Source organism: Corvus brachyrhynchos, unplaced genomic scaffold, assembly GCF_000691975.1.
Source record: "Corvus brachyrhynchos isolate BGI_N302 unplaced genomic scaffold, ASM69197v1 scaffold215, whole genome shotgun sequence".
NCBI lineage: Eukaryota > Metazoa > Chordata > Aves > Passeriformes > Corvidae > Corvus > Corvus brachyrhynchos.
This window is the reverse complement of record NW_008237887.1, coordinates 415,036-442,924: the sequence shown is the minus strand read 5'-3', so window position 1 is coordinate 442,924 and position 27,889 is coordinate 415,036. Positions and strand designations below refer to the sequence as shown.

Here is a 27,889-nt window from a genome sequence, read left to right as displayed (position 1 = left end):
GGCCGGGAGCCGGGGCACGGGCGGCGGGCTCGTCCCGCGCCGCGCAGCATGGTCCGGGAAACCAGGCACCTCTGGGTGGGCAATCTGCCGGAGAACGTTCGCGAGGAGAAGATCATCGAGCACTTCAAGCGGTGAGTGGGGAGCGGCGAGGGGGGCCCGTCCTGCCCGATCCGCGGTGTGGGGAAAAACGAGGGGAAAAACGTGGGAAAGGGGGGGAGGAGTGCGCAGGGACGGCGGTTCCCGTGGAGAGGAGGAGGAAAACAGCGCTGTAAATACCCCGCGCCATGGCGGGATCGGCGGCGCGGCCGGAGCGGGGAAATACAAAAATGGCTAAAAATGGACCCGAAACGACGGAGCAGCAGCGAGTGGGGCTCGGCGGTCAGCACGGAGCGGATCCCATGCCGAGGATGTCGGGAGGCAGTGCTGAGCCTGGCCGACGTGTTTTCCATTCCTTTTTTTTTTTTTTTAAATTATTCAACGCTCGGACTTTTTTCTGTTTATTTTCGCCCATTTCACTGCGTTTCCCTCCCACCTGGAGCTGTGGAGGATGCTGCGTGTCCTCCCGAGGTGCAGCGAGCTGTGGGAACCGAAGCGCCTGCAGCTGCGAAAACGTGACTCTGGGAAAAAAAAAAAAATCACACAAACCCACGGAGAAAACACAGGATCCTGCACGCGGGAAGGGCTCTGGATTTTTTTTTCCTTTCTTTTTTTTTTTTTTTTAAATTATTCAACGCTCGGACTTTTTTCTGTTTATTTTCGCCCATTTCACTGCGTTTCCCTCCCACCTGGAGCTGTGGAGGATGCTGCGTGTCCTCCCGAGGTGCAGCGAGCTGTGGGAACCGAAGCGCCTGCAGCTGCGAAAACGTGACTCTGGGAAAAAAAAAAAAATCACACAAACCCACGGAGAAAACACAGGATCCTGCACGCGGGAAGGGCTCTGGACTCCTTATATCGTGCTGGGTTGTTTTTTCCTTTTTTTTTCTTTTTTTTTTTCTTTTTTTTTTTTTTGTTTTTTTGTTTTTTGTTGTTGCATAGGTTAATCCCACTCATAAGGAAGTAGTAGCTGTTTGCATGGTTGTGTTTTTTTCCTCCTCCCTCCGTCTTTCCCTGCGAGGAGGAGGAGGAAGAGGCTTTTCCCCCGCCGCCTCAGCAACACCTTTTTCCTGTGGAAATGCTCTCAAGTTGATGCACCGCACGCTGGAAGCTGTTTTTTATGAAGAAAAAGAGAGTAATGAGCCCTGCTCAGCTCGTGGCCCCTCCAGGCGCTTTGCTTTAATCCCACCACCAGCAGAAAAAAAAATGGATTTTGAAGCTTCCTTTAATCTTCCCGTGCTGGAAAAATGATGGAGCGTCCTTAATAATGAGTCACCATGGGAAAAATAGATGCGGTGACACCGAGGGGGAAAAAGGAAGGTACCGGCGCCTCTTCCCTGGTTTCTGGTCGTCTGTTGTGGAAGGACTGAGGGTCTGGCATCCCCCTCCATCCTCCAGGCCCGAGCTGCTGCAGCAGCCAAATCCCATCTCCGCATCCTCCTCGCTCTGAAATTGCCCTGTTTTAATCGAGCTGCTTCTTTTTTCACCATTATTATCCCCCTGAGCCCAGAATTCGCCGCTTGGTCCGTGCCAACGCGCAGGATGGTGGATGTGTATCCAGGGTGGTTTGTCGTGTCCCTCAGTCCGGGTTACGTGACCCAGTGTTGTACAAAGCCAGGTTTTGGGGGAAAAAGCTCGCTCTAGGGTTACTTGGTTAATTCCAGCCGTAACTAGCTGAGGGAATAGGCACTCCATAGTGGAAATCTGACATTCCTGGGTTTTATTTTGTCCAGTCCCACTCCTTTTATAATATGTATTAAAGCAGGGAAAAAGTTGCTATGGTAGTGTTGCTTGGAGATGGATGGGAAAAATGGCAGGCGCTGAATTAATTACCTTTTTTTGGTTGTTTTCACCTCGGCAAGTTGCGATCGGAGGTTTGGGAAGGAGATTTGTAGCCAGGCATTTCTCCCTGTTTTTCCAGCGTGATTTTTGCCCGGGATTTGTGTGTTTGGGTGAGGCTGATCTCACGCCAGTAAACACAGTTAAAACACGCTTCAGCCCTTTGGCTGCAGGTACTAAGCTGGGGGGAGGGAGTGACACGCCGCCTCCGAATGCTGCTGGGGTGTAACCACTGGAATATTTGTGGCTGGAAAAGGGGTGAGGGGGTGAGCGCGGAGCCGGGTCCGAGGCTCGGTGTGTAGGTGCTGTAGGTGGACAATGGAGCAAGGCTTCCTTTGTATGCCCGTGCTCGCCTGGGGGAAGGGACACGCGCTGCACAAGGATTGCACGGCGTGGTGGGTTTATCCAGAGGGAAGGAAAGCGGCTGCCCGGCCATGGAGGTGGGATGGGGAAGGCTTCCTCCTTGGAAAGGACTCTGCAGTTGGGAGAGAAAGTCTTTTCGGATGGAGCGGGGCTTGGCAGAGCCCAGTTCCCACCCATCCCCCAGCCTGGGAATAGGGCGAAGCGCGTGCGGGGAGGCTGAGCCATGGGAGCGGGGCAGGGTTTGGGGGAAATACCGCCTAAAATCTCAACTGGACTGCGGCCGGGAATCGCCTTACCCCCGGAGCCTCTGTGCAACTCACCGGGGTGTTTGTTTTTCCACTCTGCTTGGGAGATACTGTCCTTCCCAGATGGAAGCCCGTTCGCAGGGCTGTTGCAGTCTCTGCTGGGGGCGAGTTTGAGAAACAACCACCTTGTTTCCAAAGAAGAAAAATTCAGAGAAAGCTCCTAAAACTTACAACCCGGCGGGAGTGCGAAGGGTTTTTCCCCCCTTCACTTAACCACGGACTGTGGGAACCTTGCTTGGCTTTGCAGCCTCACAAGGAATTCTTTTAAGGGATGAATTAAAAATTTTGAAGAAATATGTTTTTATTCTTTTTCCCCAAATGCTTCTGATCGGTTTGTTTAGTTTAGTTAGGTGAATGGAAATAACACTCCCTGCTGTGAATTCTTCTCTCAAATTAGAGAATACTGAAGCTGGTCTCAAGAAGCACTCTCTTACATGAGCAGTGCTATTTTTTTCCTCAGAAGCCCTTTTTAAAATCTGTTTCCTTGATATTGAAGGGGATTTCAAAGGAGAGATTTTCCATGCATTTAAATACATTGAAATTGTCTTTCAGTTTCTTAGCCAAATACTCCCTTTTTAAAAACTTTTTGCTCTGTATTTCCTTTCAACTGAGCTATTTAGGACCCTGAAATAGAAAAGCAACCAGTGCCAGGATTGGAGATCCACTGTTGAGGTGGAATAAGTAACAAATCTGAGTTAGGATCTGGGAGATGTGAGCTCGGGGAAGTGGTGGGAGCAGTGGTTTGGGTTCACCTAATTAATGCTGGAAAAAAACCCGTCGTTCACCATCACTGAAACAGATGCTCGGCAGCTTGCAGAACAAGGCGACTAAATATAGTAACAGTTGTCCCCAACACAAGTGCTACCCTTCCATATTTTTTTTCCTCCCTGTGTTTTCTTCCAGTTATCTGAAAGAACATGGCTTTGTCCCTTTATTGGCCTTTTAAAGGGAAAAGATGTGTAAAAGCCTCCTAATGATGGACCATGTGACTGTCGTGTGCAATCTCCTGTGCTGGGGGAGAATGAAGGCATTCACAGTGGCAACCAAGTCCAGGAGAAACCCTGGATTTCAGGAAACAAATGTGCTCCCTGAAAATCAACCGAAATACATTGCAGATCAGGGCAATCTTGGAGGCGATGAGTAACTTCTCAGGGTTTTTTTGGGGTGGGAAATAGGCTTTGTGTGGCTTAGCCATGTTCCAGTGTCTGTCTCTCAGGAGATGCTTTGGATACCTCCTGGAGAAGTGGCTGGCATTTAAACACAACTGTGAAAAAAAACCTACCATGACAGCGAGTGTCTGCTTGTTTTCAGTAACTGCTAGAGAATATTTGGTCAGTTTGTGAGGAAACGTTTTGTCTTGACGGCTGGGAGTGTAAATTCAGCCTGGGAGGGTGGAATCTGTTCCTTCTGCTCTGTGTCACCGCTGTGGACTGAGGTGGTGTAGGGGAATTTTGGTAGCTCTGGTGCAGGCTGTGACCTGGCAAGAGCGGTGATGGCTGCTGCTGGTGTGGAACACTTGGAGGAAAAACTTGCCACGTCAAGGTCTTGCAGTGCCCTTCCATGGGAACTGGCTTGAGTTTTCTAGTAAAGCTCTTAAATGGGTTCCCTGGCTTTTTTTGGTGGTCATTGATTAATAAGTCCTTGGATATCACTTGGGATGCAAACACAGGAATGTTTATCCTAACTCAGTTCAGCCTGTATAGATCCAGGTATATTTCTATTGTAGGAAAATACAGAAATAAGGCCACACAAGGAACTGTTCCTGTTTTGTCTCTCGATTTGTGTCACTTTAGGTATTTTCACAGATGAGGTACTGCCCTTTCCAGCTCAGAGCTGTAAAGGAGGGAGAGGGTGGAGTTTACGCCTGGGCTTTACTGGAGTGATGTCTGGAATAATGGGCAGCATCAGAACTTGTTTGTGCTGGTTTTATAAACACTTCCAGTAATGTAATCCAGAGACCATGGTAGGATGTTTGGTCAGGAGATTGGGCAGGGGAATTAAAAGAATTGCCCAGAATCATAAGGGGAGTACATGAGGTGAGTTCTTCCACTTGGTTCCAGTGAGAGTCCACCTTGTGCAGGGCGTAGGTTGGTCAGTCAGGTGGCTCTTTGGGGTTATGGTGGTGCTGGTTCTGGTGGTGGTTTTCCATTAGGTCTGTAATAATTCTATTCCTAATACTGGTCCACAAGAGCCATAAAGCAGCGCAGGCATCACCTCGGTGGCATCCCAGCGCGTTACCCAGTGGTGTCTGTCTGCAGCTGCCTCCTGGTTCCCCCAGGCCGAGTCACGGAGGTGGGTCCCGAGCAGGCTGAGATCCATGGCCGCTCAGGATTCTGCTCTTTGCCTGCGCTTGAGGTGGCAGCTGGTTGACGCCACACTGGCCGAGGAAATGGCTGGGTAATTATTTCAAAGAAACTTAATGAAAAGCCACAAAGAGTGTAGATTTGGACTAAGCTTCTGTCAAGTGGTTTTATACACTGAGCTGTGGTAGAAAGATAAGTTGATGTCACTTGGTCACAAAATTCTGTCATCTGCTGAGCCTGGCTGGCATTGTTTCTTCTCTGAAGTTTCTTCAAAGGTCCAGGCTGCATTTAGTTGTGATTATTTGTGATTTGATGTGAACAGCTTCTATTGTCGCTGAGCCGCTCAAGAGTGATGTTGGCTTTTGGTATTTCTTGCCCTTATTGTAAATTCCTTTGGTACAACAATAAAATAATCCCTTCAGAGTACAAGAAAACAGATTCACATGTTGAGAATTTACCAGTCCAGCGAGGCAAACAAAGGTATTAAATCCATTCATCAGGTCAGAACAGGAGATGAATAAAGGCTTAAATTCACTTTGTGATAACCTCGTTGACTGTTTTTTTATTCCTCCTTGCTTTTCATAGGCCAGAAAGTCATGCCAAGTTTCCTGGCAAATGACCTTATTGACGTCTTAAGGTGTGTCCAAAATTAGGTCCTTGTCTTTGCTGAGGGCGAAGAGGCACTCACTGGCTTTCCATAAAAAAGGAAGTAAATATCCAGATTAGTAGAAGGCAGTTGCAGATGTTGGATGAGGTGATGAGTCAGGGTGGACCTGGGGCTCCTCGGGAGCTTTGTTTTTGTGAGCTGATGTGTCATAGCTGCAGCTTGTCTTGCTGTTGTAGTGGTTTCACGCTGCTGTTGGGTTGTGAGGAAGAGGAGGAGATGCCCTTTTGCATGTGAAGGGCACATCAGAAATAGCAAACACTGAAACAGTCTTCTGAGGACGTTTGCAAAGGGGTAGAACTGAGGGTCAGCCCTCCTGGCTGCTTTTAGGCTGCTGAAGGTTTTGGGAGAGTTGCTGGATGTGAGTTGTGGAGCTGCCAGTGGGTTAGATACACTCTGGATTTCTAGCTACCAAAAATAAGAACCAGTGAGATATTTCACTTGTGTTTTTATTAAGTTCATTGAACTTGCTGAGGTCTGAGAATGCCCTGAAACTGAAGACTGCAAGGACAAACATTCCTAAACAATGAACTGAGGAATAAACTAGAAAAACAATTGCTCTCCATAATAAGATTTGGAGTTTAGCTGCATCTTCGGCATGCTGATTTAGGAATCTTGTGGGAGGAACAGGAACCTGAGGATGGAAATTCACTGTGTACAACCAGCCTTGCTGCTTTCCTTTGCTCAAGTCTTTGACTCCTTGGACAGTTAATGAAAATCAGACAGAAGTTGCCTTCTTCATCACCCAGGCTACAAGTCAGCAGTGTTTCCCACCTGGTGATTGTATGCACACACTCATATGGAGGTTTCACCTTTCTGCCTGGGGAGTAGTGGCAGTTCAGATCCCCCGAAACCCATCTCCATCACTGCTCTGCGGCAACACCTTCAGAGGTGATGAAGGCTTCTGGACCATGAATAAAACACAGCAACTGCTTTGGTTTGTGCATTTCCATAGTTATTGTTTAACCTGCTGACACTCTGTAATTGTCTCCTGCAATCTGTAAAATCCTGCAGTGTGAAGATAACATCCTTCAGTAAAAGAATAAACATTGTTCCAGGCTTTTCATAAATATGCCAGATAGATCTAGGGCCTGCTGCAGTCTGATCTGTCAGGAAAGACTGAAGGCAGCACCTCTGAATTTGGTGGAAACAACATCCTTCCTGGGATGGATTTTTTGGAAGTGCATTCTGTAGCTGTTGTGTGTGGCTGGCTCTGGGCTAGAGTTTGTGTGTCTGCCTTGTGCGAGGTCCAGACCTTCGTGGCGACTTGGGTGAGAAGGAGCAGAGTTTGGATGTGAAAAGAACATCAATTTTCTGCTCAGACAAACTGATCGTGGGAGGAGAGCAGCAGTCTGTCGCAACAACCGTGTTCTGGTTAAAGGCTTGGACATTTTTAAGAACAAAAGGGAGCTTTTTTTGCTTCCTTTCTCTTCCTCTTTTTAATTAGATTCAGCAACTTAAAACTGAAAGTACTTTTTTTGTATAAGCGCACTTAGATCTGGAGCATGGGCTTCCGCATCTGATCAGAATGCCCTGAGCGTGCTCTCATCTCTTCCCTGAAAAGCCAGAGAAGTCCAAATGTCTCTGGAAGGAGGGTGAATGGATGATCTGCAGGGCTGTCTGGTGGATACTGCTGGTGAGATAGTTTTGACCTGTGTGTGTTCCTCTTGGATGCCCCTCTGTCCAAATGGAAGAGCTTCCATGTCTTTTATTATTCCCAGTGAGGTAGGAAATGAGAGCTGTGTTCAGACCAAGTTCCTGTCACAGAGGTGGTCAGGTACCCAGTCAGAGCTGGATTTGAAATGATCTTTTGGCTCAACAAAAAGAACAGCCAGATTGTAAATGATTTTATTTAAGCAAGTAGTGAATCACCTGCAGTTTTTCTTCAGGAACAAAACTGAGCTGGTTGTGTTTGCTATCCATGGGATTCATTGAGAGTAACTTGGTGTCCCTGTCACAGCTTTCCCTGACTGTGTCTTTGGTGAGGTGTTCATCGCTTCCGCCTGGCACAAAGCTCCGCGCCGTGGTCCATCTGCTCCTGCCTCTGGGTGAATACCTCCCGTCCTCATTAACAGTGATGGCTGCCAAGGAGATCACAGAGGCTCGTTTAAATGTCCCTCTTTAAGCTCTCTGTGGCAGCTGCGGGTGACCTGTAATAGTTAATAGGGCAAAATAAGAAAAATAAATTGCCAAGTCGTAGGTTTAAAGAAGTCATCTTTGGAGGGGAAAGAAGTCTTCCGGCCTCATTAGCATCCTAACTGTGAGGGGAATAAAAGCTCAGGGCAGATGAGTATCTCCCTTGTATACGTAATCAACATCTGATTTAATTTCACGGGATCTGTGAGATGCTGCTCTTAGGAAGGCAGCTGGATATGCATCCAGACAGCCAATGGCCAGCACAGTCACTGCCTTGTAATCAAAGTCTCAATAAACCTTTGGGCTTTTTGTTAACTCTGAACCAACTTCTTGGAAGAATTAGTACCAGTGAAGCTTTGCCACATTTAAAAAATAAAAGTGGCTTCAAGATTGATGTTGGTAGATGATAACGCTGGTTGTGGGTACGGTGAGATACACCAGTTTTTTGGCAGCAGTTGAGCTCAGGAAGCATCTTTTCCTCTGCATCCTCTCAGAGTTAACAGCCCCTGGGTTGCCTGCAGTTCATGCTCTTGCCTGGCTTGTGTCAGTCTGATTTGAAACTCAGAGGTGAAGCTGATCACTGAAATGGCATAAAATGAGGGAGCAGCTTTCCCAGCAGTTGTGTTGGTGTATCTGGTTGTGTGGTGTATCCTTGAACCCCAGGAGGAGCCCTCTTGGTCTGGTAGTACATGTTCATCTCCAGATAGAGCTCTGCTCAAGTCTTTGGTGTGGTGAGGCCTGCTTTAAGTCAGCCCGTAAAGCTGAGGTGTGAAACCTTGCCTGTTGTTGCGATGAAACTCAAGTTTCCAGCTCAGCTTTGCAAAACCTAGACTTTAAGTTGCACTAAAAGAAAAGCCATTAAAGTGTGGCTGGTTCAGGAGCTTGGCTCTGGAAAGTCCCAGGCTCTCGCCTATGGAGAAAGTGCCTGGAGCGCAGGTAGTCACTGCAGACACAACACACCCAAGTGTGTACCAGGCTCTTGCCGGGTGCTTGTCAGTGGGGAATATTATTTTCCTTTGGCTGACACCTGGCTCATGCCAAGGACTGTGCTGCCAGTTGGTTTAGTCACAGGGACAAGCACTTTCTCCAGGGCGATGGAAGCGGTGAGTCATGAAGCAACGAAGTAACATTTGCAGATCTGTGTTTGGTGACTGGCTGGTGTGGCAGAGCGGGAGTGGCTGGACTGGCTGGATTTCCTCCCTGGTGTCAAGATCATAACCTCTTAGCATTGGTGAGCTTTCGTGGTTAGGGATTTGACTGAGAGTCCTTGGATTTCCATCAGAAATGAATTTCAAGTTGTTGAACCTATGGGCTAAACTGAAGCCGGTCACTTGTTCAAACCCAGATGAAGTTTGAGGGGGAAGAGCAGTTCCATCATTTGAGGTGGTCTCAGACTGCAGACAGATAAACTTTTCTTTTCTTCTGAAGTACCATTTTCTGGAAAGCATACAAAACCTTGGAGAAGAGGTTGTAAATGTCTGTTACTGGAGAAGTCTGAACCAGTGAGGACCATGACTTCAGAGCTTTAAGATGATCCACATTTCAAGTGCTCTGCAGCATGGCAGGGAGACCATAATGTTGTGACTCTGCATTTTCCTCCATCTGCTGCCGAATACATGCAAAGCAGAGCTTGGAGAAGCAAAAGTGAGATGGGGAATTACCCTTTCATGTAAGAATGAAAAACCTTGATTAATCAAGAGATTCCCCTACAGTTGCGATGCAGCGCGTTCTTAACATCAAATCCAAACAAATCCTAAAATCAGTCACGCAAAAGAACAGGCTTGAGCAATTCCCCTGCAGAAAGCATTGAATGTAGCCTATCACCGCTGGTGTTTTTGAAGCAAATCTGCAGATTATGCTTTAAGCTGGAAGAAAAAAAATGCCCTGGAGATGGAATTCGGCTAGGCTCTGTGTCTAGCGTGTAGGAACGTGACAGTGCGCATCTGTGTAGGCTGGGGATAAAGAATCACAACTCGTCGTGCTTGAGACAACACAGCTGAACATGCAGAGTTCCTACATATTTCTGTAACCTTACCATGCTTCTACAAATAGTGGTATTTACTCTGATCTACTTGGAGAGCAAGACTGAGGTATTCCTGCCGTGTGTATATATATCTTCCCTAATCAATTTTGAACCCATTTGCCAGTTTCAGATAAACCTGAGGGCGAAGGGGATATTCAGTCTCAGAGACACAACGTTCCTTTGAGTTTTGTGAAAACAAGCGGTTTTAATAGAGCAGAGAGACCTGATTAGTGGCCCCATGGAGAGAAAAGCTGCAGTGAGAGCACAGCCCTTATTAGACATTAAAGAATCCACATGGGAGAGAGGTGTTCCTGACCGTGGGAAAAGCTGCAGTGGGAACTGGCAGTTATTGGATGCCAGAGAATTCGACCTCAAGACATGCATCCGTAAGAAATGAGTCTTCATTAGTTCTGCTCACAAAGCCACTTTGATTTTTTTTTTTTTTAAATAATACATATACCAATAAGGTAGGGGTGCTTCCATGCTTTTCCTTAACTGTTCCATAGCAACAACTAGGAAAAGTTCCTTAGGAAGAGGCTTTCTCTGTTCTGGCTGGCTGAGGTGGCCGTGCCTTGTCCGGTTACCGCTGGCAGCTGTAAGTGGCTGATGTTGTGTTGAGCCCTTCGCTCCAGCACGGTCGAGCTGTAGCTGGGCTGATGCAATGCTGGGTTCTCCTGACACTGCCAGCAGCAGAACTGCTGACTGGGTGAGGAGGATATTAAATGTAGCCCAGTGAGATGTTGCTTGGAGTGCCAGGAGGTGTTTTTATTCATCCAGCTTCATGTAATCCCCATGTCCAAGGCATGGGTTCAGCTCCCCCGCCCTTGTCTTCGCCCTGGTTTGAAAGGTCGCTAGGACTCTTCCTGGGGGTCTTGCAGCGGAACTGGTCAATATTTTAAGGAATGGATGCACCTATATTCACGTGTGACCTGATGCGTGTTGGCTGCAACAGCTGATCTGTGGCAGAACTGGTTGTCATGGGGGTTGCAGAAAAATTTCCTGGTGTGTTGACTGTTGGATGAAATCATTGCTACTGACTGCGGCAACTATGAAAAAACAGTTTTAAATATTCTGTTTCTTCCCTTTGTGGCATATAATAATTCCATTTGTATAGTAATACTTCAGCAGTATCCAAAAGGTCACTTTGCAATAAAGACAAAAATAAAATGTCTTAATTAGGAATCACTCTTACTTGGGGTCTTAAAATGGAGCATTTGGCTGAGCTGTAAAGCAAGAGGCGAGCATTTGTTTCGGCATGGAGTTATCTCTGGACTATTGAGCGTGTTGTTCCTAAATACCAGAGGTATCAGGAGTATCGGTGAATGTGCCTATGCTAGCTTTTTAATTTCCTACTTTGTCATCTCTTAGGGATTACGAGTGCAGACAAAGCCCTGGCTGTTTTCCGTGCGTGGCAGGAACACGTGCTGTATCTCATTAACAAAACCCCCGTTTGTAGTTGGGAGTTGGGAGATTTCCCATTGAGTGCTGCTGGGGGCCAGAGTGAGCTGCAAAGTCCAGAGGGGTCTGGGTTCAAGTGGTTTGGGTGTTGGGGCAGGAGGGTAGGAGTGTTGAGCTCAGGATTCACCCCAGGATTGTCTGGCTGAGCTCCGTAACCCTGCTGATTGTTTCTGCTGCTGGATTTTGATGTTTCTCTGAAGATCTTTATTATGAGAACAAGAGCTGAAGAGAATGCCCTGAAGAACATTGTTTTTCTCCCCCCAAAGGTCGCAGAGCCAATAAAGATCACTCTAAACAGGTTTTAAAGCATCTCAGATTGTAATCTAGACATTTGATGATGGGACCTTGGTAATTAGGGCATATTTCTGAATCATTGTTGTCGCAAGGGCTGTTCTTGGTGTGGCTCGAAAACCAGAGCTCCTTGTGATATGAGGAGCTTTTATTTTGCTTGGCTCTAGGAAGGTGAAGGATTTCAGAGCTGCACATCATGTGGATTTATCACTCACGGATGAGCTTTCCTGCTTGTGATCGTCCAGAGTGCTGTCCCAGCCACTCGCTGTGTCTTACCTTTATACACACAGCAATTTATCTGCACCAGTGCCCTCAGCACGGGTGAGAAACAGGAGGAGCTGGAAACCATTGCACAGCAGGAGATGATGGTATGAGTTGCCATTATGGAATCATGGTGGGGTTGACTGGCACAACTGGAGTTCTGCAATGAATGGCTGTGACTTCTTCAGAAGGAATTTGCAAGGAAGAAGTGGTGTGGGGTAGCCCTGTGTGTTAGGAAGTGTTTGGATTGTCTAGAGCTTAATGATGGTGGTGACAGGGTTCAGTGTTTATGGGAAAGAATGGTGGGATAGATATCCTGATGGGAGTCTGTTCTCGACCACCCAACCAGGAGACCAATTTCATCTGAAGAGACAGATGAAATACTCTCTAAGCAGCCGGGAGAAATCTCACGATCACCCTTGTTCTTGTGGGGGACTTAAACCTACCACGTCTCCTGGAAATACAGCAGAGAGGAAGGAGTATGGGAGTGTGTGAAAGACACAGTTGGTGAGGGAGCCAACGAGGACTTGCTGTCGAGTTGTCCGTAGTAAATGCTGCTCCTGGTCTGCCCTGAGTGCAGCTGCTGGCCCAGGCCAGCGGCCGTGGGGACGTGGCCATATTTGTCTGGAAGCATTTGAGATATCGTTTGACAAATTCCCTGGGGCTGAGAGACAGTTCTACAAAGTGAAATGATTGTGGCTCAACACCTGACAGTTCCCCACACTTGTTAGACTTAAAATTAAGTGTAGTTTACCAGGACGATGGAATTCTGCTCGTTTCTATCAAGATCCATCTCAGTGAATTGGAATGATTTTTCAGACCAGCCATGTGCACACTCTTCTCAATGGTCTGTCCCTGGTTCTGCTGTCTGCTACAGGTCAGTTACTGTATTTATGAAACAGTCAGTGCAATTTTGAGTGGGTTTTTTTTAGATTCCTTGATTTTTCTGTGTCTGTCAGTCCTCAAGTCTCCTTCCATGCCAGGCACGTGATAATACTGTCAAATTTTGAGTAATGCTCTGCATTACTTGAGGCAGAGTTTAATTCCAAAGACTTGTGCTGCTCAGGTCTTGAGGTGGTGAAATACCATCTTATATTGCTCTGCACATGAAATTCCCTTTCTAAAAAAAAATTTGTAAGTGTATAAATATATTTTATGAGAGTAAAGCACATGGCTATAATGAATATGAAGCTTGGAACATGGTGGGATGTCATTTCCTTAGGATAAGCATGTTCTAAGTGCTGTGTATTTCATTTATTGTATCACTGCCCTCATTGTGATCGGCTGTAGTGCTATAATCTTTGCAAACGCCTGTGTAGAGACACAAGTTCCCTTTGTGTTGCTGGCTCAGGAACTCTCACAGTGGTGAATATTAAACACCTTTTGTGAGCGGTGCGGGCGGGAGACGCTCACTGTGCGGTTCCTGCTGGGAGCTGGTGGTACTGGAGGCTGGTGCTTAACTCCAAACAGGATTTCTTCAGGATAGCTGTCCCTGTGGCTCGGTGTCCTGCTGCTGGTAAGATCCCAGTGTGGTCGGTGCTGCTCTTTGGTGTGTTATTTTGTGTATTCTATGGCTGGGAAGTGGCTGCACGTGCTGTTGTGGTAGGCCAAGTTTCTCAGGCTGTGAAATGAGCGTCCATGATAGCAGAAGACCCTAGAACTGATGTTCACGGACTCAACAGACATCCATTAGCCTGGCTAAAATTCCCTGTGGAGGGTGATGGCATCCTGCTTTATGGAGGTTTAGTAGCTGCATATCCTGGATTTCCCTGTACCTAGAGCAGACCTGCTTTGTGCAGGGGGAATGCAGGGCTGGAGTACCCCTAGTGTGGGGTATTTGGACTGATTTGGTGTCAGGAATCAGGAGAAGAGGCACAAACATCTGGTGAAGTATTATTTCAGGACACATTATTTTGTTATGAAATAACAACAAAGCCAGAGGAATGTGATTGGCCAAGGAAAGCTTCAAGCTGTGCGAGCATTTTACTGAATAATGCAGGCTGGGGCATGCTGGGGTTATATAATCACGGAGGAGGAAGGAGTTTGAGTGTGGCACGGCAAAATCAGCCAAGCTTTTCAGATGGCTAAAGATACCTGACTGCAGCCAAAGGGAACCCGAGTGAATACAGAACACTCGGATGTCCTGCTGTATCAGAGCATCTTGTCAAATCATGCTTGCAACGGGCGGTGCAGAAACACGCACAGAAAAAGCTCCTGCATTATTTTGGGTCCTGCAGTGTCTCTTACATTTAGTAGTATGTGGAATGTAGCATTGTGCCAGCTTCTAAATAAAAATGTGGTGAAGTTTCTTCAGCCAGGATGTAGCTGACCTGCAGAACTCTGCAGTGATGAAGATGGTTGGGTATGAAAGGTCCTCACAAGCTTGTATGGAACTCAGCAAGAGAAATAGGGAGGTACTGTGATTTAAAGGGGGATTTGGTTTATATTAAAAATTGAATCTCCCTCACTTCAACCCACCCTTTCTAATCGTGTACAGATATGTCCTATAAAGATCCTAATCAGTTTATAGACCATTGCAACTAAACAGTAAGGTTTGCTTACTACAAAGTTACTGGCTGGCGTTCTCATAGCCTGTGCTTGCTTTGGAAAGCTTTTGCTTGGAACAGCAGGGACTGTGCAGGAAGAGTGTTCGGAGTGAGCACCTGAGCTGAAGTGGTTTATTAAAGCTGGGAAGCCAAGGGTGTCAGTCCCCGGGCTAGGGAAGGCTGTAGGGTGTGGGATGACTTTGGCTGTGCCTGGGTGACACGTTGCCCCTGGGGAGGAGGAACCAGCCTGGTCCTGCATTGGTGGAGGCTGCGTTTCCCAACCCGGCTGTGCTGTCTCCCGGTCTGGGAGGAGGAAGGGCTGGAGAGCAAGGGAAACATGCTGAGCAGCCGTGCCAAGAGCCCAGAGACATTTCAGCTGCTTGAATATAGAGGTGCTTTGATCTACAGTGAATAAACCGATAATGCTTAAATTATGAATTCCTTTTCTTTGTCTGAAAAGCTGGATTAGTGTGGCTTTGTTCGAGCGGTGATTATTGGGCAACTTCTTTCTGCAAGGGCTGCTCGATGTGTGTTTACAGCCGGGTGCTTCGGTCGTGCTGTGCTGCTGGAGGGGCTCAGTGACATAACAGCTCCTGCACGTCCTCGTCTCCTCTGCTTCAGGTTGAACTGTAAACCCTGCCGAAAACACGGCCTCGGCTGCCTTCGTAACGATGTGGAGCTAATGATTAATCGGCAGGAGTTGTGGACGGGAAGAGGCACTAAAAGGCCTTGTTTTTGTTCGAGTCTGCAGAGTGGGAGCTGAGCGAAGGCACCTCTTTGTTTCTGTTGGTCTGGCAGCGATTGCAAAACGCAGCCTTGGGAAGGGCTGACGTGCAGGTGTAGCGATACGAGGCGAAGGTTGAGAGGAGCTGTTCTGCCAGTGCTACCAAAGGTCGTGGCCATGCCTCCCCTGGCCTTTTGTCCCCTCTTCCCAGCCCTCTGCCTGGACAAAGGTTGCTCCTTGGAGCATGTTCACCTCCATCTTGCCTTCGGCACAGGGAAGCACGGTGCTCTCGCCGCCTCTCCTCCCCCGGCCCTTCACAAAGTGTCGTGGTTTTTTTCCTTATAACGTTACTGTGCTGCAGTGAAGCCGTGTGGTGATGCAGCACTGCAGATCTCCCTCCTCTCCCCCCAGTCTCCTCCCGGCAGCATCTGCCAAGACAGGAGCAGCTCGGAGAGACGCCAATGGGTGCGGCCGGGCCAGATCACTCGGCACATTGATCCTCGCGGTGGGGACTGAAGGATGTCTGCAATCACAGGACTGTGGCAGAGCACAGAAAATGCAAACCTTCCTCTTCCAGCAGCTGCCCTGGAATACTCAGGGCTCTCTCTCCTCGGTTTTTTCATCCCCTCCTTCTGCTCCCTTTCTCCTCCTCCCGTCTGCCTCCCTCGCTTTCAGCAAAGGCGATTGTCAGAGATTATCCTCGGGGCCTGTCAAGGGTACGGGGCAGGGCACCAAAGCGCAGCCTATATTTATGTATCTGGATAAGGGGGGATTAAAAGGCGCCGTTTTGGAGTGGAGTGATTTAGCACCATGGCTGCAGTGCAATACAGTAGTAGCCTCCCCCATCCATTTCTTATTTAGGAAAAAAATAATTAATAACCAAAGTACACTTCTTCCAATATAAAAATTATTATTGGGAAGGGTTACACCTTTGCTAGGTGGTTTTTGTGGTAGATGGGGACCTTATTACACTGATGTTTTGTATCCTCTCTGCTTTCTGAGCAGCATGAGCTCAGATATTTGAACATTTTAACACATTCTGGATCTTCTGCAGCAAAAGAATGATTGAGTTCTGACTGTGTGTGTATAATAACATGTACGTGTTAGGATTTCAGAATCAGGCAGTAATTGTCAAGGTGGTGAGCAGGCAGTCGTTCAGAGCCCAGCTCTAATGTCACTGGCAGGCAGTGCTTCATGTGAGGTGGGCCATGGTGACTGCAGTCAAACGACAACTAGGATTTTAGGGATATTGATACCATTATCAATAGTATCTCAATCCTGTGCCCCCCATGAAGATTGAAGGCAAATATGGGCTTGTGTTGCCAGAAACTGAACATGTAAACAGTGAGAGCAAAACGAAAGTATGCGTTCTAACCAGTCAGTTTGGGAACTACCTGGTGTAGATATGAGGGTTGGAGCCCATCTTTGTTTGCAGAGAACTGGCACTGAAATGTATGTTAAAGGGTGATCCTAACTAGGATTCCTAATTACTTTCCGCATTTTTTGTCACGTTCATTCATGGCATGAACATTTTCTCAAATAGGCTCTTTCCTGTTTTCCTTCCCTCTCCTTCCTTTCCTGTTCCCTCTCCTGTTCTCTCTACATCTGCCACATCCAATTAGGCCATTTTTTTTCCTCACACAGATTTTATTAACCATATCCTCTACTTTTCTGGGCTTTCTAAATCTTGCTTTCAAGGCAAGATAATCATATCCAGCTTCCAAAGAGAGTAAGCTTTGAGAAGCAGCTTTCGTGCAGTTCCATTTGCCATTATTTGAAGCTTGTAATTAAATAAAACACAAAGAATAAATAAAAAAAATAACCAGAGCATTACAGATTAGGCAACTCCCAAGAATTAACGTCCCTGTGCTGTACCCAGGGGCACAAAGGTGACAAGCTCAGCCTTGGACAGCTGAGAGGCAGGAATGTGTCTGGTGTGTGACTGTGTCTTTTTATGGCCAACAAGGCATTTTTTTCTTGGAAGATGCTCTGCTTGTGCACACATCCGTGTTCAGTGGAGTATAAACCGGGGAGAAAAGGGCTCTAAATCCAAACCAGGTTATATGTAAGTGTAGTAGGTCAGGCTGGAATGAGAAGGCAGCAGTCAGCGAGGCAGGTTTTCAGATCGTATTTAAGGATTAGTCATCCAACAACAATGATGAAATTGTAAGGTGTAGGAAAAGCCAGGCATGAAACCGAGGCAGCTCCGGGATCTGACAGCGTGTGTGCCTCAGCCTGGTGGTTGTATTCCCTCTTCCTTGTGTGTGTGGCTGGGAACAGTTTTGCCTGTGTAAGGTCTGTTTACATCTGTCCAGCATTGTGCTGCCTTTGTGCATAGAAATTTTTTTGCAATAATTCTTCACGGAGTTTACAAATACTTCCTGACGAGGTTTTTTTATTTGTGTGTCCCTTTCCTCTATGTCGGCACATTCAAAAATAACACTTTTTGCCTTCTCTTGTCCTGGATTACCAGCTGCAGTTCAAAGCTTTTCCCTGGTTTGCTCAGAATCTTTTGGCTGAGAGAACTGAGCACCCAAACCCTGCAGTTGTTGGCTGTTAAAACATCACTGTGCTCATCCCTCCCAGCTTGTCCTTTCTGCTGTGAGTGGATGCAAGTTATTTAAATATGTTTTTACATCTTGTTTCCTTGTGTACACAAACATGTTTGGGTTTATTTTTATTTTACATAGACATTTACTCATCCGTAAGTGCCAGTGTTGCAGTTACTTAACATACATTACGTAGGGTGGTGTCACATTCCCTCTGGCATTCCTCAGCGCTCCTGTTGGGCGGCTGGGGCCGGAGTGGGAGTGGGAGGCTGAACCCCGGCAGCACCTGGGTCTGGGGGGTCCGTGCCGACCGCGTGTCCTGCAAGGTGTTGGGAGTAAACGGGTTTGAGATCAGGAACGGGGATCACAGTGGAGACTCTGGGTTAAATACAGATCGGAGTAGTGGAATTGCTGTGTCAAGGTCATTTGTCTCCTAAGAAAATTGTTGGCTGCCTGTATTTTTCCTCGTGACACGGTTTTGTTTTAATTGTGCCTCTTTAATTGTGTCAGACTAATGATGTGCAGGGTGCTCTGGTTGCGAACACCTTTCTGTTTCTTCTGCTGCTGCTCTGTTGCTATAAAAAGGGTGATCCCATGGTAGGCTGCCCACACTGTGAGAGAGGAGTTTAAATGTAACCATAGAAAGTTTAAATGGCCTTTTCCCCGCTCCAAATGGCTTTTTCCCTCTTGGTGTCTCCCAACGATTGATTTTCCTGGCACATGGGAAGGGTGAAGGGTTGGATGTTGATTTTGCAGGAGGTAATGTTACTAAAGGTGGTCTTTTCCCACCAGCACTAACCTGTGTGCTCTGCTTTGCTTCTCTTCCAGATATGGACGTGTCGAAAGTGTCAAAATCCTCCCTAAGAGGGGGTCGGAAGGCGGAGTGGCAGCGTTTGTGGATTTTGTGGACATCAAAAGTGCGCAGAAGGCACACAACTCTGTCAACAAAATGGGAGATAGAGACCTACGGACGGATTATAATGAGCCAGGAACCATTCCCAGTGCTGCGCGGGGATTGGATGATACAGTTTCCATAGCATCTCGTAGTAGAGAGGTTTCTGGGTTCAGAGGAGGTGGTGGGGGGCCCACTTACGGCCCCCCACCATCACTTCATGCACGGGAAGGACGTTATGAGCGGAGACTTGATGGGTAAGTTCCAAGGTTTCTCTAGGCAGGTATTTTGTATTTGATATGGTGAGAAACACAAACTCGTATCTAGGGCCCCCAGATGGATTTAAAATTTTGGGAATTATCTATGTTTCCTATTTTGGGTTGGAAACAGAAGTGATTTCTATCCCAGTGGCTGGTACCTTGTGGATCCATAGAGGATGTGTCCTGCAGCTGGTTGGATATCTACCTACACTTGAAATAAGGTGGTTTTAATATGGAAGATTTCCTTTGGCCAGCATCGATATTGGAGTTACTCTTTTCTAGAAGTAACGATCCCATTTCTTGGATAATATTAAGGCCTTGCTGGATGTATCCCTGCTGCCAGATGGAGCTATCTTACTCTACAACATGTGGTGAAGTTCTCTGTGGAGTATCTTCGGAATACTAGAACCTAGAATTCGGTGAAAGCTTGATGCCTAGCTCTCAGTTCTCACTATACGCAGCGGGTATGTTAATTGGATTGTCACCACAAAATTCGTAGTAGACTTTAATGATGCGGCCCCTTGGATTCTACAGACAACACTTAGCCATGGAAATAACGCTTGGATGGAGAAGACCGAAGGCAGCTTGTGATGGTTCCATTTTGGATCTACATCCTTTCCAAGTTATTGGGATTATTCTTTCTGATGGCATTGGCAAAAAGAGATGATGGACATTACTAAATTTTGGAAATTATAGTTTATTTTTTTTTAAAGCTGGGATAAGAACTACTGCCTTGAATTTATTGGATGGTATACAGTCAAGACGCCAGTAGCCATGGGGAGTGGATTACTATCTAGTCTCTTAAAAAGCTCTCTGCTGCTCCACATTAAACATACTTTAGCTTTAAGGACGTGGTGCTAATACCCGTTTGTGGATACACCAGTGAGAAGTGACTGGGCTGGATGGTTACCAAGGCGGCCAGAGGATGCCTGCTGGCAGCAGCGTGAGGGCCCTCGGGCCTCGGGGGATCTTCTACCAGCTGCTTGATTCAGACTTAGGGCTGGAAATTAAAATTATGGATCTATTTAAGTGCCTTCTGTCTCAAGAAAGAAGTCTGGGGGTTTCAGAGTTACAGTTTCAGTCTGGGACTACTTCCGTCCAGTGGAATTTTTTTTTTGTGTCTTGTCACTAAGATTTTTTTTTTTCTTGTTGGTTCATCTAAAATATCATTTGACACCCTTGCCCATTAAGAAGGTGGATTACCCCTGTAAGAGGGGCCAAAATTGGGGAAGTTATGTTCACAATTCTCTCCCTAGATTTAATTGGGAATATAGGTCCTGTTTCCACACTTGGAAAAGGTTGGTATGTCCTGCCCTGTGTATATTAGCCCCTCTCCTAACCCAAGTCAAACCCTCTCTTTCCACTAACTCCAGTAGCACTTAGTACTAATAGATAAATGAAGAAAGCACTGTAGCCAGTAGCTGTTCAGCTCTGCTTCCTCTGTCTGTCTTCTGTGTCCTTCTCACGGATAAGGATTTGTTCTTTCTGTCAGTTCTGTAGCAGTAACCTGCTAGAAAATACTGCTTTTTCTCTGACCTCATTAAATCAGCTCTCACTGATTAACACTTTGTAGGATGCTAAATGCAATCGTTTATAAAATTGTTGATCTCGGTCCTTCAAAAGGGGGCAAAAAGAACCAAAATAGAGACACATTTATGTGCCAGATCCAGAAATATCTTTCAAAATTCCATTGTTGCGAGCAAGAGGTAATGGAAATAGAAAGGCAACAATGAATTTCAAGCAGATGTTGAAGGTAATGACAGTCTCTTGCAGTGGTTAAGCAGTTTCTTATATATGATTTGAGAGAAAAAATGCAGGCAAAATGTGAGGAAGCTCTATAGAAAGCTCGATATGAGTTACGATTTAACAACAGAGAGTGAATATATTGAGAGGATTAAGGATCTAGTGATTCATTGGAGAAGGAATGGAAGGAACTTCCTGAGATGCCAATCAAAAAAAGATTCAAATCCCATTTTCAGTTTATAAAAGATCCCTGAAATATTGCTGCCGTTTGAACTAGAGCTGTGATGCAGGAGAGGGGGAGGAGGAGGCACAAGGCAGAATTGGGTTATCAGGATTCAGGGGATTGAAGTGACTCATAACAGATTCTGAAGGAAGAAGCCAAGAGAGAAGGCTGAGGAAAAAAGGTTAAAATGTCCTTCATAAGATGGATAATTAATTTTTAAATTAACTTTGGCTACCCTGACATATTTAGAATTTTAGAAGTGCTTTTTAAATGTTAAACGTAACCATTCTGGATCTTCCATTTTGGGGATGTAACTAAGACGTACCGTCCTGGTACTTGTCTAAATCAGAATACTCAACTATTTGTAGTGTTCCTTTATCTGTCAGTTTTACTATCTCTTTTATTTGAGAGATCAGACTAACTCAGAGCATCACCGAGCCTTTCTCAATTTAAAATGTTCAGAATACTGAAACAAACGGGACTGTAGCTACTGGAAAGCAGCAGCTTGTGCAGACAGAAATTCTGCGACTGCAGCAACAGCAGCAGTCGCAACAAAAACTGCCTAAAAATTGGATTCCCAGTCCTTGTGTAGGGTTGTAGTATCTTGTGGGGACCTGCATCCTTGCAGTTCCAGCATTAGTAATGGAGGTGTTTCTTCAGCATCCACAGCTTTTACAAGAAATGAATGTAGCAATCTGGTCAAAGCAAAAATTCCCTCTAAGAGGGTGAAATATTTTAGAACAGCAACAAGAACCCCCCTAATTTTCTGGGAATTCTCTATGGGTTATGCCACCCCTTTTGAAAGCAGCTTCTTACCTCTGGGTCATGCTTTTGCATGGAGGCTTTCATGGCTACAGCCCAATTCGTAATGCCATTTTTGCAGAAGGATAATTACAAGAGCTCCAGTAATTACCAAATTTTGAAAAAAAACTTCTGGAGCTCTTAAGCAAAAATGGAGAGAAAAAAAAGTTAATGATTATGTCCACAAACATGAAGTTTTTCTTGTTTACAGAATTTAAAAGAAAAAGAACAACCTGAATGAGGATTCTGCACTGGAAAGCAGAATTTTTTCCTGTGCAGGCAAGTCGCTGGTCATGAAAGCCCCATATTGTGATTAAACCAAAATGATTGCTCAGCTTGATCGTATACAAATATAACTTTGGAGTCAAGTAAAATATTTTGAAGTTTGTCAGTTGCTTGATAGGATATTGCTGGTTAGTGGAGAAGCAGTCGCAACAATAAGTCGTGCTGCCGTGAATGTTTGCATGATTTGCTTTTAGTTGTGCCTGCCCCTTTCTGATGCGATATTTTTCCCCCTTCCCAAATGCAGGGCTTCAGATAACAGGGAGCGTGCTTATGAACATAGTGCCTATGGACACCATGAGCGGGGGACGGGCGGATTTGATCGGACGAGACATTACGATCAGGATTACTATAGAGACCCTCGGGAGCGGACCTTACAACATGGGCTCTATTACACTTCTCGGAGCCGAAGTCCAAACCGTTTTGATGCTCACGACCCCCGATACGAACCTAGGGCCCGGGAGCAGTTTACATTGCCCAGTGTGGTACACAGGGATATCTACAGGGATGACATTACTCGGGAGGTACGAGGCAGAAGGCCGGAGCGGAACTACCAGCACAGCCGGAGCCGGTCGCCGCACTCGTCGCAGTCCAGGACGCAGTCCCCGCAGCGCCTGGCCAGCCAGGCCGCCCGGCCCGCCCGCTCCCCCAGCGGCAGCGGCTCCCGGAGCAGATCTTCCAGCAGCGACTCCCTCAGCAGCAGCAGCAGTACCAGCAGCGACAGGTAGGCCCCTGTGCCGTGGGCTGTGCGGGTCGTTTCCTGAGGTGCGAGCCCAAGGAGTTGTTCCGTGGCAAAGCTTTGTTCATTGACGTAGGAATAAACTGGAGTGAAATGTAAAAAGGCTCAGTTGGCACGAAGGGTTCCAAGGGGAACGCTGGTGCCGTTACTCGTTATTTTCCGTGGTGGATCCATGCAGCACCTGTAAGATGGTGGCTGGGCAGAGCAGGGATGTACAGACACAAGGCCTTGCTGCCTGTGTGCCTGGAGAATGGGGTCACTTTTATTTGCTTCAGCAAGATAAAAAGCAAATTTTAAGGTCAGCTACTTTTTACAGGCCCTACTTCAATGTACTTTGGGAAATGATGAGTGGTATTGTTCTGTTTCTTCTCGGGCCCTGTCACTGCTGACATTCACAAGGTTGATTTGTCACCTTCCCATTTCTCCCCGCTGCCTCCCAGCAAAAATTGTAGACTTGGAAGAATTAAAAGAAAATAATCCAAGTTTGCTATTCCTAGTAACATATTTCCCATGTCCTTGGTTCTGCAATAGGCTCTGTATTTACATGGCTTTATGAAATACCTAGGGGGAAGAAAAGAAGGTGTTAGGTAATCACTGATTTCTTTTAAGAATTTTTAAATTCATTAATTTCATGTGCCTCTCTGATATTTAGCCTTCTAAGAGTAAGTTCACCCTAGGAGTGGAAACCACGAAGCTACAGTTGCACCCATAAATGTTTTATGCTCTTTGGCGAAGAGCTCTGCTCTTCGGGAGGGTTTGCAGAGTTGGCAGCGTTTCCTCTGCATACCAGCTCTTTTCTAAAACTGAAAATATTCATTAAGTAAATAAGTGTATTGGTAGAGTGTTCAATTTTACAAGGGCCTGGAATGACAGGACAAGGGGGAATGGCTTCCCACTGCCAGAGGGCAGGGTCAGATGGGATATTGGGAAGAAATTCCTCCCTGTGAGGGTGGGCAGGCCCTGGCACAGGGTACCCAGAGCAGCTGTGGCTGCCCCTGGATCTCTGGTGGTGTCCAAGACCAGGCTGGATGGAGCTTGGAGAAACCTGGGACAGTAGAAGGTGTCCCTGCCATGGCAGGGGGTGGAATTAGATGAACTTGAAGGTCCCTCCCAACCTGTCACAGGATTCTGTGATTATCACTGTGAATGGAATTTTACCACTGGCAGAACTCTCTGACCAAGGGAATTATTCTCACACAATCTTACCTTGAATGTTGAACCTTCTGGAAGGGTGTGATGGGCTGACACCCATGGAGAGTGTACAGAAGAGAAGATGAGGAAATCAGTTTCTCCTCTTCTGATTGCTCCACACCCTCATGTCTAAAGCATCATGCAAGGATTTAATTGACTTCTTTTAATTATTGTTTTCTTCTCATGGATTTAGAAATCCAGGTTCTGTCTCAGCTGGAGAGCAGGTGAAGATCTAAGACAACTTACAGGTTGCTTTAAGCACTTGTTTGTTTATTTCCAGCACTTCGCTCAATGAGAGCTTAATGCTTGAATAAAGACAACCCTTTGTCAAAGATTTTTCACACTTATTACAGCTCAGAAAAATCGGTGAGATTTCCAGAGGTCTCAAAAAAATCCTAGAGAAGATGGACTGAAAGGAGGGCTGGTTACATTTAAGGTTTAATAAAAAAATCTGAAGCAGGGGAAGAAGAAAAATCTCTACTGGTGCTTCTCTGCTCCTTGCGGAATGAGAAGGGCGTCCAAGAAACTTGTAGTATTTATAAAATGTCATTGTTGGGATGTCGAGGCGGGATGAAATCCTGTTCTGAATTTGAGAGGGCTAAATATGATCCCACTGGAACCAAGTTTTAAGATTTAATGAGAAGAAAAGCAGTGTCTGCTGTGCTTGAGCATTTCATTTTCTTGGCAATTTCTAGTTGTAGTAATGGAAAAGTAGACGATACTCTGGGAGGAAATAAAACATTTTTTTCTTATTCATACAATAAAATCAAACTCAGTCGAGCAAGTAATGGAATCTGGTGGATTGTATATTTAATTTTGAAGGCTCAGAAAGGAGTTTTACATGTTTCTCAGCAATCAGTTAGATATTAATAAACATTTAACCCTCTCTTTACTTTGGGGAGCAAAACCCCACCTGACCTTGAAGTCTTTCACAGCACACGTGTTTAATTTTCAACACACTTTGAATTTAGCCATGTAAATATTAAGCCACTCATACACTGCTGGTGAGCCTTTCCCCTGGTTCGGTGCTCCCACTTGCTGTGTAATATATCCAGTTTTATTTGTCTGGAGAATAATTATTGCCTGCAATTTCCGTGGTAGTCTTGAGGATTTTAGCAAGCTGGAGATTCTCTTATGGCTTTTTTGTAAGTGGAAATGGCCAATTTTGCGACGCCATGGTGTTACTAAGGTCTTTATGACACTGAATTCTTCTGAAATTTAAGAACTTGGTCACTCAAGTCTCGTCCTGTTGGTCTCAGCTGGCAAAGTTGTGTTCCCTGCCCTGGAGAGTGTTTGGGACACACGGGGCGTGTTCAACACTTGTGGGAACTTTTGTTCCAGGCACTGTCCTTCCGGAGCTGTGAAAAAGCAGCAGAAAGGTAGTGAAGGAGAAGTTTGGGTTTCCTTGCTTGTGGTTTTCAAGAGCTGTGTGAAGTAATAACACTGATTAAACGGAGCTGATTTTTCTGGACAGTAACGTGAAGAAACATGATCTGCAGATTGCTTAAAAATTAAAAAACTACCCAAAAAAGCCTTTATTTCATAAAGCGTTTATTGTGTTGGATCTCAACTAAACTTTGCATTAAATTGCTATTTTGGGAGCCTTTGCAGGTAATGGAGCTGCAAGGGAGTAATTTAGAAACTAAAACCAAAAAAGAACACGTTAAAAATAACTGGTATTACCTAAAGCCAGGCTTTATTTGGGTTGTTTTGTGGCCTCTCAGAAGTTGCCTGCTGGGCTGAGGTGAGGAAGCCGGTGGATGTGGATGGTTCCTGCGTGGATTTGAGGAGGAATTTGTGTTTTGAAGTCTTCTTAATGTGAGATTGCTCATTCCCCACTCATATTGTGGAAAAGGGTTGATGGAATTTTTTTATCACCTTGAAAGAATAAAAAAGCCCTTAAAAAATGACAATTTGCCACCACTAGAAGCCTCAGTTTCTCAGTTTTGGTGATTCAGACACACACCACAAATGATACATTAGCAAACATATTTTCTGTACTGTGTCATGGAAGAAGTTGGCCATGCATGGAAGCTGGGTGATCCCATAGGAAGCAAACCAGATTTTGTTTGTGCCCTGCCCAACCTCCTGGAAAAATCCTCCGTGTTTTTGGTTTGGTTGGTTTGTTGTTGTTTTTTTTTTTTTTTTTTGGTAGAAGAAGCTCTTTTCTAGGCTGTGTGTCGAGGTGCTCTAATGCGCTAAAAATAATTTCTGGGCTTTTTGATTCAGTTTTGTAACGTCAAATGGCTTGACACGTCTCTTGCTGCTCCATGTGTTAGTGATTATTTTTAAAGCTTTGCTGCAGCAGTGTGCTGAACCACCCGGTGCTGAGAGTGGGGCATTTCGCTCCTAAAATCCTTGTTGGGATGGGGTTTGAATACATTTACAAAAATCCAGGCAGAAGTATTTGATTTCCTGTAAGGTGATGTCCAGGCTGTGGAAGTGTGAACACCCCGTGTGTTCAATTTACAGATAAGCGACCTGAGATTTCCCTTGGCCTTTAATTTATTTTTAAGAGTGCTTATTCAGTTGTCTGATGTGGAGGATGCTGGAGGATTTGCCAGTTAAATGAATAATTTCCTATAGTATGTAATGTAGTCACCTTTAATTTATTTTTAAGAGTGTTTATTTGGTTGTCTCATCTCCAGGATGCTGGAGCTGGATGAATAATTAGTTAGATGACTATTTCCCTATAGCTTGTAATATGAAATAGATATTGTGAAATTAAAGGAGCATTTTCAGCTTAGATAAAACACTGGTTTTATTTTCACCAAGATCTAGGTGAACATAGTTATTCCAGTCTTGCTGAAATCAAGCAATGGGAAGAAGTTGCACATACAGATATTTGAAAAGGAATTTTTAAAAATTCTAATAGCTGTATTTAAAGTTCTCATGACAAGAGGGCAAGGCATAAGGTAATTAGAGATTGGATTTAATTTTAGATTTCTCTGTGATGAAATTCTTTCTGGAGCAAGGAATTACCATTGGAATGGAATACATGTGTGTCTTAATATTGAAATAAACTGATGAAAAACACTGCCAAGAGAATTTTAATTATGGGAAAAACAGGCTCCCTGAAACCTCCAGTGTATTTTATTTAGTCAGGGACTTTCTTACCCTGTTTCAACAACTGAAGCGAAAGTAGAAAAAAGTGAGTTTTAGTTTCATTACATAACGCAAACCTTTCTCTACCATTGTCTTCATCTTCTTCCCGCATCGTTTGCTGCCAGAAGTGATGAATCACTGACTTAGCTGTGATTTGGGATTTTGAGTGGGTTTGGAGATGCCTGTGCTGAGGACAGATCAAAAATCAGGAAAAATGAGGTTAAATGTAGCTGTTTAGTCTTTATTGAAGCATCTGTGAGATGGCTTTTGTCACGATTAAATAATTCCACATACATTCGTACTGTAGAGATGAGCTGAAAATTTTTAATCTATTCTGGTAGAACGACAGGGTTGAGCAGGCTCCTGTTTGTATGGGAAAAGAATTAGGTGACGATTTAGAAAAGAAAATTAAAGAATTTCTTAAGAGTAGGAAGCCTTTTCCATTACACAAAGGCAACAGTAAATCCTGACAGAGTCAGGTGAAACACCTCATCTTTACCTTTTGTTCACACAAACCCATGTGCTGCTTTGATGTTCTCTCCGCGCGGCAAAATGTGAATTAGGGAAAGGAAAATTTAAAAAAAAAAAAAAAAATCCACCTCAGATACTCGCAGGTTTTTGTGACCAAGTGTCGAGCGTTTTCACTTTGTTCTTCCTTGTGTCTCTGCTCGTGTCAGCCTGTGCTGCTGCTCAGCTAAATATAACCGAGACCATCCTTTAAATGTGGCTTTTTTACCCTTGGGGACTGTATCGAGTTTCTTGAGATTGAGCACAGGCAGAAAGTTTTCAGATGGCTTTTGAGAGATTATAATACAGAAGGCAAACCTTTATACTCGAGATATGCCGAAAAAGACGTACCTGTGCATGTGTAACCACATAAATAGATCCTTCTGTGGAAAAAAATAACGTGATATATCAAACTTCTCCTCACGGATGGTGAAGAAATGGTGCCTCGGTGCCCTTGGGAGGGAGCGGCCGCAACCCGCTCGTCCCTCGGCCTCCCGCCCCGGCTGCTGACAGCCTGCATTACCTCAGCCCTGGACTCGGCAATAATCTATTAAAAATGTGCGTTGCATAATAAGATTTCTATCTCGCTCT

General features: G+C 45.5%; 1 protein-coding gene across 1 annotated transcript in view; it reads left to right on the top strand.

Annotated features, from left to right (window-relative positions):
• Positions 1-6: 6 nt before the first annotated feature.
• SPEN (spen family transcriptional repressor) overlaps positions 7-27,889 on the top strand; it is a 65,805-nt gene continuing 37,922 nt past the window's right edge. Inside the window, exons 1-3 of the mRNA XM_017732697.1 lie at positions 7-131; positions 18,384-18,704; positions 22,004-22,480. Of these exons, the coding sequence (XP_017588186.1) occupies positions 49-131; positions 18,384-18,704; positions 22,004-22,480 (881 nt within the window). The 5' untranslated portion in view covers positions 7-48. The remainder of the gene's footprint in view (positions 132-18,383; positions 18,705-22,003; positions 22,481-27,889) is intronic.